This window comes from Cervus canadensis, chromosome 21 (genome assembly GCF_019320065.1).
Source record: "Cervus canadensis isolate Bull #8, Minnesota chromosome 21, ASM1932006v1, whole genome shotgun sequence".
NCBI classification, from domain to species: Eukaryota; Metazoa; Chordata; class Mammalia; order Artiodactyla; family Cervidae; genus Cervus; species Cervus canadensis.
The window spans coordinates 11,761,112-11,777,972 of record NC_057406.1 but is presented as its reverse complement, the minus strand read 5'-3'; the positions used below and the strand labels follow the sequence as shown (position 1 = coordinate 11,777,972).

Here is a 16,861-nt window from a genome sequence, read left to right as displayed (position 1 = left end):
GGAAAAGTAGGTTCACACGCCCAGCCCATTCCAAACATGCTTAAAAGTTTTCCCCGTAATTATCAGGTTTTTAAATTTAACTTTTAATTAACAATGAAATAACAAATTCAGTTCCTCAGTCTCACTAGCTCTTTTCAAGTAAACAGCCATGAGTGACTAGTGGCCACTATATTGGACAGTGCAACTCTGTAACGACCAGTGACATTCACTTGATAGTTGGAAATTCAGGTCTGGAGCTCAGAAGAGAGGTGCAGGGACAGACAGGTGGATGGTAGGGACTGTGAGGAATGTGGAAATGAAAAAAACAAGCTTGATTTTGGACAAACCATATTAAGTTCTCTGTGTGTTAGTTGCTCAGTCGTGTCCAACTCTTTGCAACTACATGGACTGTAGCCTGCCAGGCTTTCTCCATCCACGGGATTTTCCAGGTAAGAATCCTGGAAGTGGAGTTGCCATTTCCTTCTCCAGGGGATCGAACCCAGGTCTCCTGTGTTGTAGGCAGACACTTTACCATCTGAGCCACCAGGGAAGCCCTAGTTCTGGGTACTCCCTTAAAAAAATCTGGAAGTCTGTCTGGTGAGAGTAAGGTGGTTGATGAGTGTGTGGCATATTGCAGTGGTTGAGTCGGATGTGTCATCTTGGGCAACTCACTGAGCCTTTCTGAGCCTTAGTTTCCTCATCTAGAAATGGAATAATACAGTCTCTGCCTAAAAGGTTTCTTGGGAGTTTTAAAGGTAGCCTTCATGGCAGGTATTACCTATGTATAGCGCTGCGTCTCCCCACTTCTTAGTTGACGTTTCTTGTGGAATGTGATCATGTGCTCAGTCGTGTCTGACTCTGTGACCCCCATGGACTGCAGCCCATCAGGCTCCTCTGTTTAATACTTTATTCTTTATCTGTTTGAAACTTCATTCTTTTTTTAGGGAAAAAAACATTTTAATTATGCACATTGTTATGAGCTGAATCCCAATTTCTGAAGCTTTAAATTATGAAGAAAAGTATATCTTAAAGGAAATATACTTATTATTCACATGGATGAATGCTCATTATGGTCTACACTCTATGTTAAATGCTTTATATGATGCTGTGAAAGGTTTTTTTTTTTCCCTGTAATGTGCGATGTAACATGATATTTCTTTTGTAAAGTTTCACTTAAGTAGAGTTTGTAATAGAAAATCTGTTTTCATTCTGGAACTTTGGAATGTATCATGGTCTCATTCTTTTTCTTAGTTATTCCAGGAGCCACTGTATTCTGCTTGAATCTTTTTGGATATTTTTAAAATTATGATTTGATTGTATTCTGGGCTAAATCTATAGAGTCTCTAATTCTACATATGGGTATAAACATGTAAAAAATTATATGATGAAAAAATCCCCACGTCATTCATGGTATTTAGAGAGGCATGGTAATGAGAGGAGAAAAATGGACTCTACTGGGTCAAAGAGGAAGGAACTGTGATTTTTTTTAACGGCTCTGCAGATTACTTCCTCTGGTCTGTCCCTCTGCTCCCAGCTTGCCCATTATATCTGGCAGTGTACCATTTCTCGAGTGTGTTGGATAAGATGACAAACATTTTTACAGTACCCCCGTGTACTGCAGACCTAGTGTCTGCTGGAAAGTCTTGCTGTCTTTTTCATATCATGTCCTGTGTACTTCCTTACATCTGATGTTAGGCATCTGTATCTGTGTTGTAAATAATGAAACATTTTAATGACGCATTTCGGGCTAGCAGATAGGTTTGCTGTTACGTGCCAACCGCATTTTGTGGTGGCAGCTGGAAGTGCTGTATGGGATGGGTTTTTGAGCCCAGATCCCAAAGGAAGAAATGCTCACCCTAAATGACAGTGGCCTTTCCCTTTCGTTTCTGTTTAAATATTTTGAACATTTTTTTCCTTTTAAAAAAGCCCTATATGCCCATTTGGAAACATCTGACAACTGTTAAGAAGAAAGCGAACAGATTGCCTACCATTCTTTGGGATGAGCTTATGTGTATGCAGTTGACCCTTGAACCAATGGGGGTGGATATGAGGGGCTCTGACCCTCCCTGCAGTCGAAAATCTGTGTATAACTTATAGCTGGTCCTCTGTAACAGGGGTTGCTCCATGTCCACAGATTCAGCCATCTGGGTATTGTGTAATACTGTAGGATTTACCGTTGAAAAAAAAATCCATGTATAATTGGATGCGTGAGGTTCAAACCTGTTGAGTTCATGGATAAACTGTATTTGCAAAATGGAGAGTATATGTGCAAATGTATGTTCACTTTTATTTACTGTATTATAAACATTTTTCATATGAGACATTGGTTATAAATGTGTTTTGTAGATGGCATGTAATCATAAAGATTTCACTTAAACATTTCCCAATTGAACAAGTACTAATAAAGTTGGTATATCATAATGTAGTGTTTTTTCCTACATTTTGGATCATTTAAGTATATAGGATTTCCTGGTTTTGGAATTACTGGATCAAAGGATGAATGTTTTTAAGACACTTAACCATTTTCAAACTTATTGCTTCCCAAATGCTCTTTATTTTTTTGAGGATGAAAGCAAGCACTTAGGATACAAATACTTTTATTATTTTAAGGAAGAAAATAAAACATTGGATACTTACAGTTTTTCACCTAAACTTTTAAATTTATGAAATGTTTCTTTTCAGACATGCAAAAAAGATTGAGTTGTCTAATAAATACCTGTGTACTCACCACCTAGTTTAATATATAATTATATAGTTAAAAACTTTGTGTTTAGTTCTCCCTGGTTATAAATGTGTTTTTACCAACAGTGATGTGACTGTTTAACCTTATCCCATAACACAGGTCTATATCCAGACCTTTTGGGCCAGAATTCAGAATTTCTTAGGTTTCAGAAAGGTGATCGGCTGCGTCTACTATGTATTATCTAACTTTCCAAGCAAGGTCAGGGGGCACCCTCCAGTTCCTTCATCAAACACATTAGTATTTCGATATCAGTTCAGGTGTGATTTTTGTCATGAAATTACTTAAAGAATTTGGTGGTTTTCAAAGGTTTTTAGAATTGAGACACATGGTCGTGAACATGTGTGTCTCTCCAATATACTTGTTCAGTGTGATTGGTCTGGTAGCATTTGTTGAACTCATCGTAACGTAGTATGAGATGTGCTATAAAATGGAAAGTAACTGCTGTCTAAACCGTTTAGTATTTTAGGATTTGTAGAAATCAAACAGCAGTGAGGACTGGAGTCACTGGGGAAGGCTACACAACCTAGAACTTGGCTCTTTTGAACTAAGTAAGTAGTTCAGGTCGCTCACTTAAGTAGAGAACAGCCATGATTAATAACACTGTGTTTACTCCAAGTGTCTGCTTGACAAGATATTTGTCATGGTGAGAGCTTTGATAGACCTTACAATTAGCTTAACTGATTGATAAGAATTATTAAAAGCCATCATTAAGTTGACCGTAACTGAGTCACTCAACCTTCTCACCCTTCCATAAAAAAGAGTGAAGTGACACCTGTGACGGGTGTGGTGATGGCTGCCGTTAGCAAGGGTCCTCTCTTCCCATCCGTGTGTGATCACAACATGCCCGGCCTCACAGGTCTGTAATTTTTGGTCTCCAGGAGGATCAGATCAAGATCATACAGCCTGATGTCTGGTGTTAACAGAACTGTTAGGCCCCATGCCGGGGGTGGAAGCAGAGACATCTGTGCTTCTTTAACTTGTGGGTCTGTCTTTAACCTCTTACTCATCACAGAGACCTTGTCAGCTTAGGGCCTAGCCCATTAATTACCATATTATAGTGTTGAATGGTCGAGGGCCTTATTGAAGCCCTTAGTTGTGGTGAGACTGTGAGTAAAAGTAATATATGCTCTCTGTTAAAACAATTGAAAAAGAAAAGAAAAAGAAATGCATGTGTACAAGGGAAAGAGTGGCTCTATTTGACCTTTGAGAAATAGCTCCTTGCCATCCAAATCATTGCTGTATATATGCGAACATACATGTCTCCGTTTGTCTGCTGTTGGGATTGTATTTTACAATTCTTCTGTAACATGATCCCTACCCCACACTTCACAATACATCATAGATGTCTTTATAGAAATTGTCAAATATAGAGATTTACTTATATGTTTGTTTGGTTTTTTTTTCCACAGCAGTATTTTATAGTGTGGAAATAGGATTATCTATCTAACCAGTCTCTTGGTGGTGGAAATTTAAGTTCTCTCTTCTTGCTGGTACAAAATAATACAGTAATTGAATATCATTGCACTTGTATCCTTAAACTTGTAAAATATGTTTTGCAGAGAATAACTTTAAAAGCAACACTTCTAGGTCAGAGGGTATGCACATTTAAAATTTGATAGATTCCACCAAATTGTGCTTGAATTGGATTTTAAAATTTTGGTCTATTGTTAGTCTTTTAATAGAGGGCTTAATATAGCAGCACATTTCTAGTCCCTAGTGACATTTTTAACCCTTGAACAAAATGAACAGAATCTTAAAAGTTGCAGAGGAGGAATAAATTAGTTTGGGATTAACATATACACAATACTATGTATAAAATAAATAATCAACAAGGACCAACTGTATAGTACAGGAACTCTACTCAATATTTTGTAATAACCTGGAAGGGAAAAGAATCTGAAAAAGAGTATGTGTAACTGAATCACTGTGCTGTACATGAAACTAACACAACATTGTAAATCAACTATACATCATTTTAAAAAATGTTGAAATGTCTTTAAAATGTCTTTTAAAATACTCATTTTCTGATAGTTGATGCTACTTAGTAATAGTGTGACTCATCACAGCAGGTTGGAATAGTAATTTTAGGATTTGGGTCAGAATTCCATATGTAAAGCTTTAACTAGCCAACGGGCGCTGTGTTTTCTAGTTCCCCTTATAAATATCTGCTAGCATGTGTGTGTCAGCCTTTCCAGCTGTCATTAACTGGAAGTAGGTTACTGTGTTGTGTTAGAGGGTTTTCTGCCCTCCTTTGATTTATGAGTACTTGGTGCTCCTCTGGGGACTCAGAATGTGGAGCGCTGTTACTATCCTTTAATCTGCAAGGAGAGGGTGAGGGCGGCTGTGATGCCCACACTGTTTGCAGGAAGAGTGAGCGTGGAAGGCTAGGACACGACCGTCGTGTGTGTTAGTGTGTTTTACTTTCAGGCCCCTGGTTGGACTCCAGGATTCTCAGTGGGTATGTATTTGTATGTGGGCCGGAGCCGGGCTTGGAGGGTAGGTGTTCTTTATCAGCATGTATATAGATTTTTGAACCAATGCTTTTCTTGTAGGGAGAAATGATCCTGGAATTTTCCAGTATTCTTCTCTTTATGGTTTTCCTGACCTAGATGACAAGCTTCGTGGTGTGAATATATAGGAGTGGCCAGGTCTGAACTCCATTTTGTTGCTGCTGTTTTAAGAACTCACAGAAACATAGTAGAGACTATGAGAAGTAGGATTTAAAATGTTAAGAAAAATCTTCGATGACAAAGAATCGACCTCTTGTGCCTTCCATGTTCTGCTTTGTCTCAGCAGCATTTATTCCCCTCATTCCTTTTGGGGTATCAGAGTGGATTATTCTATCACTGCTGCTTTATGGCCATCTATATATTCTGGTTAAGGGAGAGAAAAAGCAGTTTTCTTCTTGGCAGTTAAGGTGGACGTTTTTTAGAAGGAACTGTACGAAAGAGCTACGGGAGTAAATCTCAAATCCTGCCCCCCATGTGTAGAAGGGTTTTTAGAATAGAAATGAGTTATTAAAACCAATGAAAGTTGTAAAACTTTTATAATTACAGAAGCAGGGTACCACATTTTTTATTCTGATTTAACCTTTAGTTGCCGTTTGCTTGATTGAGAGATCTCATAGGATATGAAGACCCAGCATAGCCCCAAAATAAATAAATAAAAGGTGAGTTCATTGTTTTAAAAATTAAGTTCATTCTTTCAGATGTTTGATGTTTGTGATTTTCAGGGCATAATATGAGAGGACAAAAATATATCACAGTGCACACAGAGAAGAAGGTTGTCAGTTTATGGAATTTGGTTAAAATTAAAAATGAAGTTTGTTAATATGAAGGAAATGACAAGTTTTCTTTACAGTTGTCTTAATTGCTTTTATTTGCCGTTTCCATAAATTCATTTCAAGGTTACCACTACCTCCTGAATGTATAAGAACTATCTTAATGAATTTACTAGAATTTAGGTTAACTTGTGGAGTTAGCAGACACTTTTGCTGTCTTGTTTTAGGCACGTTGCTGGGTTTTGAAGATAAGACTCCTTTGCCTGTAAGGAAAGTAGTTAATTAACTGAAACACAGTAAATGTATTGTTTTAAAAGTCCCTGGTACTTTAAGAGGGGCGCCTAAATTAGACCGGGGTTAAGGGTTTGTGTAGGATTGTGATGACTAAGCTTACTTTGGAAGAATGAGTTGCAAGAGGCTAGTTGATGGGGAAGAAGCAGCTCATGGAAACAAAAGAGAGGATGGTATTTCAAGAAATCGCAGGTACCTGAGCATGGTTGTTACACGGAAAAGGAGAGTGGTTAAGAAGTGACCCATCTTTAGAGAGGCAGGCAGGGCCCAGATCGTGAAATGTTTTGTCTGCAGTGCCAAGGAGTTTAGATTCTTATTTTGGGATGCCATTGCAGGAAGTATGTAGGTGTGTGTGATTATGTCATATTTAAATTTTAGAGCAGTGGTTCCTAGTTTTTTTTTTGTTCCAGCATCTGTTTGCACTCATAAATTATGCAGACTCTAAATAGCTTTTTTTATGTGGGCTGTATCCATTACTGTCTACCATATTAGACAGTAAAACTGAGAAAATTTAAAAGCATAGGACTACACATTCCATTAGCCGTCATGTAGCCTCTGGAAAACAAACACTACTATACCTTTGTGAGAATGCACAATGGAAAAGCAAGTAATGTGTGAAAATAGTTCTGCACGCACGCATCTCCTGTTTGGGCCCCTCTGTGTCACCCTGTGGGCTTGGGGGGAGCAGGGAGGCTGACTTGCTTGGGAAATCATCGCGTTAGAGGACCATTCTGGCAGTGGTGTACAGCAAGCACTTTCAGTTGTGATCCAACGTGCACATGTGTGTTCATGCACACCCCAAACAAGTTTCAGGAAACAATACTGTCTGTGTTAGTTATCTCTTAGGTAAAAAGTTATCTAAAAACTTAACTGGATTAAGAAAATACACGTCATCTCACAGTTTTTGGAGAAGGAAATGGCACCCCACTCCAGTATTTTTCCTGGGAAATCCTATGGACAGAGGAGCCTGGTGGCTACACAAAAGAGTAGGCTCCAACTTAGCGACTAAACAACAACACAGTTTTTATGAGGAGCACAGCTGGGTGGTCCTGGCTTAAGGTGTTTGGTGAGGTTGCCGTCGTCTGAAGGCTTGACTGGAGTCAGAGGGTCCCTTTCCAGGCCTGCTCACGTGGCTGTTGGTGCTCTCTGTAGGGGAGCTGGAATACCCTTACAGCGTGGTGGCTAACTCCCCCCAGAGCCAGAGATCCAAGAGAGTGACCAAGACAGAAGCCGCTGTGTCTTTATGAGTACATTTTGGAAGTGATACATTGTCAGAAGCAAATCCTTTAAGACTGGTGGTACACAGAGGAATTTTGCCTCCCCTCTTGAAGGGAGGAGTAGCAGATGATTTAGGCAGGTACCTTAAAACACCACGGGGTACTTGTCAGGAGGGCGTGTCCTCCACGGGTCTCTTCTTCCCTGCATGCCCTGAGTGCAAGGCCCTGACTGTCTTCATCTGGGCCATTGCTAGACGATCATTCTGGCAGTGATTTACAGCAAGCGCTTTAAATTGTGATCCACAATGGTGCATGTGTGTTCCTGTCTGTGCACGCCTGAAACAAAAGTTTCAGGAAACAATACCATGTTAGTTATCTCTTATAAAGTTATCTAAAAACTTACTGGATTCAGAAAAAGCATGTCTCAGCATCGTGTTTGCAGCAAGCCACCTTGAGGGGTGAGGTAATGCCTCCCACTGGGAGAGATCAGGCTTGCTTCCTGCTTACTGTCCGGGGGCGGGCTCCCTGAACTCGGTGTTCCTCTGCAGACCCACTGCATGCGTAGTGTCTGCCCAGGACCCGCGGTGCCACCTTGTGGGACCTCGAGTGGGTGGGTAAGATGCTCAAAGTGCTGGCTGTGCTGTGAGTAACAAAGTTCTTCATCTCTGACCTGGGAGGCTCATGTGTGCTGTCTGATGAGCAGTGAGGAGGTGTGAAGTAACCACAGCAGATACGGGTTAGGGAGCTAACAACATGTTGGATAGGAAGCCAGCTGAGGGGCTTGGAGAACTCTGGGGCCAGTTTATCATGAGCTCAAACTGAACAGCTGCACGTGTGTTGTTTTTTTTTTTTTTCCCCAGCAGCAGTCAGGAAGCCAGGTAGGTACTCAGAGAAGGTGTTTCTTTGGATTAATTCAGGGCAGGGGAGTTTGGAACGTGAAAGTATTTTTTTCAAGCTTTTGTGGTATAATTTATGTGCAATACCCTGAACGCATTTAAAGTGTGCAGTTTGAATTTTGACCTGTGTACCCCTGGGAAGGCTCACCCCAGTCAAGATAGTGAACATTTTTGTCACCACAGAAGTTTCCTTCTATCCCTCCTTGATCCCTGATCCGTCTTCATGATCCATTGCTCAACCCCCAGCCCCAGGCACATACTGATTCGCTTTCTGTCCTAATAGATTGCTTCTGGAATTTTATATAAATGGGATCATATGGCTTACTTTTTTTTTTTTTTTTGGTCACTTTTTTTTTTTTAATGTGTGTGTCAGTTGTTTGTTAAAAAGTACAAGGATTATTATCTTGTGGTTGTGGATCTGGCATATTTTTAAAAGAAATTTGAATTTTTTAAACACTGTCTTCCCTGAAGCTCATATTAGAAAGCCAGGATGAAGCCTTTGGATAGAGCTAGTGGGTTTTCTTCTTTTGTGGTGTTACTAGAAATGAACACAATTCTAATAGTAACAAAGACTCCACGTGCAAATGCCGTTTTGGGTCTGAAAGTGGCTTGAAACTCTGGAGTGCACCTGCTCACGTTGAACACTCGACGTGGATTTGTGCTCCTGATCTCAGCCTCTTTAGTGTGATTTAGTTACTCAACTACAGGACAATAGGGTTTTGCAGCAAAGCACAGCTGGGAATTTTTTTCTTGAGCATGACAACTTCAGAGTTCTGGTGGCACGATTCCTGAGACTGAATTACTGCTCTTTATTTTGTTAGTTTTCCTGACTCTGTTCTTCTACCCACCATCTTTTAAAAAAGACTTTCTCCTTAATAGAGGGATACGTATGATTATTTAAGCATTATACCCGAGAATACCTAAGGTATGCCTTAAATTTTAGGTTTAGCGTCCTAGATTAGCAGGACACACTGCCTTGAAACTGGACAGTTGAGATGAGCAGATGACGGCAGATAAGCACAGTGTAATAGTTGGGAGCTCCCAGGGCTCTGGAATTAGATGCCCTAAATTCAGATCTTGGCCCTACCTCTTAAAAGCTGTGTAGCTTTAGATGAGTCACTCAACACCCATAGGCATCACCATCTTCATCTGTAAAATGGAGATGATGGTAACACCTGTGTTGTAGGAGGCTTCCCCGGTGGCTCAGTGATAAAGAATCCGCCTGCAAACGCAGGAGGTGTGGGTTCAGTCCCTGTGTCGGGAAGATCTGGAGAAGGAAATGAAAACCTACTCCAGTGTTCTTGCCTGGGAAATCCCATGGACAGAGGAGCCTGGCATGCTGCAGTCCATGGGGGTGCAAAGAGTCAGACACGACTTAGTGACTAATCAACAACAGCGAGGGGGCTTATAAATATTAAATCTTATAAAATTCTTAGCACAGTGCCTGACATATGGTAAACATTTACTGTACGTCAGCTTTTGTTATCATTTAAGGGGCTCTGGGTAATGAGTAGCTCTCTTGTTTTAAGCAATATTCAGATTACTTTAAAGAGAAAAAACTTTGCAAACCTCTTTGATCTTGAAGATGAATTTGCTTGAGCAGTAGTATGTAGATTACTGCTTGTTACCTACCTTACAGTCCAGATTGTTGCTTCCTGAGCTAGATTCCTCCTGGGAAGGAATTTCCTAACATTACTAGCAGAGTATTGCAGTGTCTGAACTTGGTGTCCTGTTGCTATTTCTGAGACAAGACTGTGTGTTTCCTGTCCTGCTTATTGTTACCTCAGGGCTGTCTTTACTGGATCACCAAAGTGGAGATGGGATTGCCAGTGTATTCACATTTCTGAAGATCTTTAACTCGTTTGAGTTTGGCTGGACTATATAGACACTTTAAAATCTTATTTTTGACCATGTGATTTACTTGGATTGTATTTTCAGTTGCTTATTAAAATATTATTTAATATGTTGAAGTCTGTTACTTGATTTAAGCCAGTTCTTTGATAGAAAGCTATTAGGAAATGACAGAGATCTAGTTTAGATCTGTATTGTTTTATGTTTGAGAGAAGTGTATAATAGATGGCTATGCTATGTGTGTTTAAATTTTGTCTTAATTACTATACTTTAGAATATGAACATATTTTCCTATTAAAAAATTCAAGTATTTGTGCATTATGGGTATAAAGCTTTACAAGTGAAGCTAAGAGCCTCCACAGACATTTCCCCCCAACCCTTTGAATTTCCCCTTGCCTCTAACCACTGATGTTCAGATTTGGCATTTCACATGTAGGTATTTTGTATATATTTTGTATACAAATCTTTATACATATGCTAGATTTTTTTTTCCACCAAGAGTTTGGGTTTTCTTTTCATTTTTGGTATACTTTGTCATTTTGACATAATTGAATGTATTAGTTGTTTTTCTTTATGTACTTTTGCCTTTTGTTTCTTAATTAAGAATCCCTACCTTTACTCAGATTCACAGGGATTCCTGTAAGTTTTCTTCTAGTACTTTTAATAGTTTAAAATTTTCTATCTTTAAAGTACATAGAATTTATTTCTGTGTACTGTGTGAAGTAAAGATGTAACTTATTTTTTTTTTTTCAGGCACCAGTTGTTCAAACTCCATTTATTGAATGATTTATCCTTTCCTCACTGTTTTGAAATGTTACTTTTAGCATGTACTGTACTTTCATGTATAATTTAGATTCTATTCTTGGGCCAGTTCTGTACAGTTTTAATCACTATAGCTTTAAAAGGCTTTGAGTCCTTATGAGAAATCCCGGGGTTCAGATGTGGTTTTGGAGTCCAGGTTTTTTCTCCACAATGTCCAGTGGGCGTTATGCAGTGTCCTGTAATCATGTTGTTTTCTCAGTGAAGTGTATGAATAATTACACTAGGTGAGGTACCTATAAATGATAAGTGACCTCATATAAGATCATGCCAGATATTGCTCCTAAATGAGTTAAAGAGGGGAAAAAAATTATTTTCAGAGTTTAAAAAATTTTTGCATTGTAAATAAAGGATCATGGACCTATAGTGTATCAACATCTTGCCATTTAGGGGACATCTTCCTTTGTTCTTCTGTTTCAGATTGTTTTGGTGGTGGTTGTGCCTTACTCTCCCATTTGAATTATAGAGTTTGTCAGGTTATGTGAGGAATCCTGCAGGGATTTTCATTGACTTGAAAGGAGGAGTTGGAGAAGAAACGACACCTCGGCAGTGTTTGTCTTCTCATCTGTGAACATGGATAACTTTCCTTTTGTTCAGGAAAGTTTTAGAGTTTTTCTAAAAATTTCTTGCACATTTTTGTTAGATTTATGTCAGAGCATTTTTATGGTTTTGCTGCTATTGTGAATGGAATTTAAAAATTGTGTTTTCTAAAAAAAAACAAAACTGTGTTTTCTAACTTTTATTGCTAATGGACAGTGAAGTCTCGATATTTATATATTGATCTGTGCGTAAGTAGTTTGTTGAGTCCTGTCTTTGTCAGTTGATGACCTTGGATTTTCCAGTTAGAAAACGATATGTTGAAACATTGAGTTTTATCTTCTTTTTGCCAGTCTTTATGCCCCTTATTTCATTTCCTTTTCCATTTGCTTGGTGTGGTTTCAGTGTTCCGTTCTGAGACGTGTTGGATGTTTTAGGAATGGTGCTTACTGAGAAGTAAGTTGTGCTGTGAACAGACGCACCCGTCAGCAGATGATAAAAGGGGAAATCCTCAAGTGGGGGCAGTGAAAGTGTCTGCGAGGGGAGATGTTTCCTCCTGCAAGAGCTAACGTGCAGTACCTTCCATTACAGATAATGGCATGAGCTGTTCCTTCAGGGTTGGACAGCGAGGACCTGGTACTTCCGATGAGCCTTAAGCCGACTTAGAGCCACAGCGCAGCCTCCCAGAGTTCTGTGTTTTGCTTCCTGCTGCACACCTTTCCCGGCCCCTGAACTCATCTTGCAGCCATGTATGGAAGTGCCCGCTCAGTGGGGAAGGTGGAACCGAGCACCCAGAGCCCGGGGCGGTCCCCTCGACTTCCACGTTCCCCTCGCCTGGGTCATCGGCGAACCAATAGCACCGGAGGGAGTTCTGGAAGCAGTGTTGGAGGAGGCGGCGGGAAGACCCTCTCCATGGAGAACATCCAGTCCCTCAATGCTGCCTATGCCACTTCCGGCCCCATGTACCTAAGTGACCACGAGAACGTGGGTTCAGAGACACCCAAGAGCACCATGACCCTCGGCCGATCTGGGGGCCGTCTGCCTTATGGCGTGCGGATGACCGCTATGGGCAGTAGCCCCAACATAGCGAGCAGCGGGGTCGCCAGCGACACCATAGCGTTTGGGGAGCACCACCTGCCTCCAGTGAGCATGGCCTCCACTGTTCCTCACTCCCTCCGTCAGGCCAGAGACAACACCATCATGGATCTGCAGACGCAGCTCAAGGAGGTGCTAAGGGAAAACGACCTCTTACGGAAGGACGTGGAGGTCAAGGAGAGCAAGTTAAGTTCCTCAATGAACAGCATCAAGACCTTCTGGAGCCCGGAGCTGAAGAAGGAGCGAGCCCTGAGGAAGGATGAAGCTTCCAAAATCACCGTCTGGAAGGAGCAGTACAGAGTCGTGCAGGAGGAGAACCAGGTTAGTGCGCATGTGTTCTGGTATAAATGAATCAGAGTTCATGCAAATGAAACGATTTTTCTCTTCTTGGTTCATTTATTTTCATTTTTCCTGTTTTTCTTAGCACTATATTTTGCACCCCCATTCTTGGCCTTTTCCAGACTGGTTCTGTGCCTTAACTTTTTTCTGGTTACCATGTCTGCTTGCTCATCATTCTTTCTCATTTTGCTTCTCTTTCTCTTCCTGTCTTTTCTATCAGCACATATTTTCTTTTTTCCGTTCTTGTGAGGATGTACTTTTGCCACATGCTCTAAGATTTACCGTGTGTGTGCATGCTTATTACTCCATCATGTCTGACTCTTTGTGACCCCATGAGTCTGCCAGGCCCTCTGTCCGTAGGGATTCTATAGGCCGGAATACTGGAGTGGGTTACCATGCCCTCCTCCAGGATATCTTCCCTACCCAGGGATCAAACCCAGGTCTCCTGTATGGCAGGTGGATTCTTTACCATCTGAGCCACGAGGGTAGCCCAAGAATACTGGAGTGTGTAGCCTATCCCTTCTCCCGGGGACCTTCCTGACCCAAGAATCAAACAGGTCTCCTGCATTGCAGGCAGATTCTTTACCAGCTGGGCTACCAGGAAAGCCCAAGATTTACCATAGCAAATGTTTAAAAAAAAAAGTGAAAGTCGCTCAGTGTGTCCGACTCTTTATGACCCCATGGACTATACAGTCCATGGAATTCTCCAGGCCAGAATACTGGAGTGAGTAGCTGTTCCCTTCTCCAGGGGATCTTCCCAATCCAGGGATCAAATCCAGGTCTCCCACATTGCAGGTGGATTCTTTACCAGCTGAGCCACAGAAAGTCAGTCTTAATAAAACCACCACAAGGCAAATCTGTGTTGACAGTACTGGAGGACGGAAATTAATTTTAAAAGTTGATGATGTAAATGTTTATTAAGTACCAACACGGAGTAGCAGTTCTTTCTGTTGACATTTATAAGAAAGTTTAACTTCTGAATCTTTTTTAAAGAAAGATTCTTTAATTAGTCAAATTTGAGGATTTTAGGTGGAAGAAAGACAGCTTGGTGTGATTGGTTATGTATGAGATATAAATTACACTTTGATAGAAGTTGAAGTTAAATTGATATTATTGAATTTATCACTGAGTTAACTAGCCATCAATATACCTTTCTGTTGGTGCTGAAAATATGCCCATCACCAAGATGGTTTTTATCATTAACCAACCTGAAAAAGTCCATATTTACGAGGAAAAAAATTATCAGCTTCTTTATTTTCCAATAATTCAGGCAGCTAATTATGCCTGTATTTAAAAGCTGTGTGGATAAAAAGCAAATAACAGTAACCTTTTTAATTATCAAGCTACATTCAAAGGGAAAATATTCAAGTCTTTCGAAATGACTATGGTGGGAACTTAGCACTCGAGTCCAGTGGACGTGAAACAGTCCACAGGGCTCTGGTGCCAAAAATACCATATGCGCTGAAGGAGGGTGAACACTGCCTTATCTGGATTCCGCCCCTTGCCCTAATTAAACACCCGTGTTGGCAGGAACAGATTCTTCCTGCACCCACTATAATTACCACACAATCCTAAAATTGTATAACTTTGCTCCAAAAAACGAAGGGTGCAATTTTAAAGTAAAGTGAAACACAGCAATGAGATATAGAGAATTGAGAATGCTAATGAATAGATTACAGTGAGCCAGTCTGGGCCCTAATTAAACTCTGCATTCATCACACCCTCTGCAGCCCTCAGAGGTCGGAGATTTCCACTTTACAAAGAAGATTGGTTTAATAGGATTTACAGTAATTAAACAAATTTCCCCATTTCAGTTTGAGATTGGGGATTTAGATACATTCTCGATGTTTGATCTGATTGGACCACAGAGATCTTGGTCTAGAATCCTATCAAATGGAAAAAACACATTGCTTAGAATTGCCTGATGTGTACAGTTCATTATTATGAAGTCCTTTTAGAAGATTGGTTCAAAAATGTATATCCAGTTGTTGCTATGTTTCATACTCCTCTTGTTACTGAACTTTCAAGTACTGGTGATTGGAGAAATGGAACAATATATGTTTTCACAGGAGAAGTCTTTTCTTTTTCTTAAATTGAGAATGGGGAAGGGTTTTGGTGTGTTTATTTGATGGAGAATAAAATAAAAATCCAGCTGTGAGCTTGGCTGAACTACAAAACTAAGACTTTGGATGATTTATATTTTTTAATTTTGTTCTAATCAGTATCTAATAAGATATTGTCATACTCCTTTTTTGCTTATAATGCCTTCCTTGTAATATTCCTGCATACTGAGTTGAGTTGGAAGTTTATTTTAAAAATAATTGTTTTAGTGCTCGCTTCGGCAGCACATATACTAAAATTGGAACGATACAGAGATTAGCATGGCCCCTGCGCAAGGATGACACGCAAATTCGTGAAGCGTTCCATATTTTTTAAAAAAAGAAAAAAAAAAAAAAGAAAAAAAAATAATTGTTTTAAATCACTTTCATTGGCATTTTGTGTGATCAGAGTAATTTTTAAAAAATTACAATGTAGCAGGTGAGTTTAATGTTTTGTTCTGTGTATTTTTTTGCTTTTGGAGTTTGATTTTATTTGTGTAGACAGCAAGAGAAACTTACTATCTGTAAATCTTTGCTTTGTCATTTGTTCTCACTCTTTGGACCCTGGTGACTATTAGCATTTTAATAATTTTAGGTTCTGCCTTGATTTTTCACATGGGGAAAGCCATTATTTGAATTTAAATCAGTTTTTCCATGAGGTTGCTAATTGTTTCCCTGTCATTTAAAGTCTGATTTGAAAATATGGGATCTCTGTCTTGGACTGTTTGTTTAACTTTTCTTTCTGCTCATCCTGTTGTAACATAGAGATGAATTATGAATGATTTTTCAGAGTACTGTGGATAGATCTGTATTACAGTCTATTTTTTCAGATAGATTTGATCTTTTCTGGTGTTCCAGAAATGAGATGTGTTAGAGGCACTGTGTGGGATGCCCTGAGAAAATTAAATGTAAGATAGATATGCTCCTTTTGGGGAATTAACAATCCTTTTGGGAAGCGGAATTTGTCCAGCTTATAGATATAGAAGCTACCCATCCACTGGACTTTGTCTTGTGCAAAGATACATGAATGGGATGGCAAATTGGTTTCTTGTAGAGCTGGTAAATTTGCTTACCCGGGTTGTAGTGGACTGTTATGAAAAACGATCCAGTGAATCTAATAAAAAAAAAAGTATGTACAAATGCCTGATAAGGCTTATCTGTGAGGAAATAGAATTTGCTGGAGGACTGCAGTCTCTCTTTCCCTTTCTCTGTTACAGTTCACAGTGCAGTGTCATGGGGATTTCATCTCAGTGATGGAATTGGTTTTATGTGTCTGCTTATTTACACAGTCTTTGCAGGTGGCAGCTTAAATACTAGTTGGGAAACCCATTTTTTATTCTTTTGTGCCAAAGAAACCAGAAAATGCACTGAGTTGTTGATCAAGAACACTACTGTTGATCAAGGGAGGTCATAGTTCCATTTTACTTTGATATCATGCCACGGGTCCTCTATTTGCCTGTAAGAGTATTGGAGGGGCCCAGAGACCCTGCTTTCTAACAAGTGATGGGGGTCGGGGGGAACTCTTAAGAGACTTGTGACATTTTACTTATGCTCTGTGTTTTCAACAGGCAGCTGTGAGGAAGGAAGTTTTTTTTCCCCCAGCCTTTCTTTCTTTTTTGGCATTTTTTTGGAAGGTCAGTACTGGAAAAATGAGTGCAAATATGAAGGTTTTAGGTTCTGGCTTCGTGGAGGAATGTATTTTCTCCCAGAGCTAT

The 16,861-nt window shown here is 39.9% G+C and overlaps 1 protein-coding gene and 1 non-coding gene across 17 annotated transcripts in view; both read left to right on the top strand.

The window, feature by feature from the left end:
- Nucleotides 1–16,861, top strand: part of ERC1 (ELKS/RAB6-interacting/CAST family member 1) — a 274,696-nt gene that overhangs the window by 9,981 nt on the left and 247,854 nt on the right. For 15 of the 16 annotated variants that reach the window (XM_043441413.1, XM_043441404.1, XM_043441412.1 and 12 more), the window contains exon 2: nucleotides 12,205–13,029. In XM_043441413.1, the coding sequence (XP_043297348.1) occupies nucleotides 12,361–13,029 (669 nt within the window). In that variant the 5' untranslated portion in view covers nucleotides 12,205–12,360. Of the gene's footprint in view, nucleotides 1–5,869; nucleotides 5,892–12,204; nucleotides 13,030–16,861 lie in introns of those variants that run through there. The other variant, XM_043441406.1, reaches the window with a different exon arrangement.
- Nucleotides 15,377–15,480, top strand: LOC122424172. Its single transcript, XR_006264356.1, has one exon. It is a non-coding gene; the product is annotated as a U6 spliceosomal RNA (small nuclear RNA).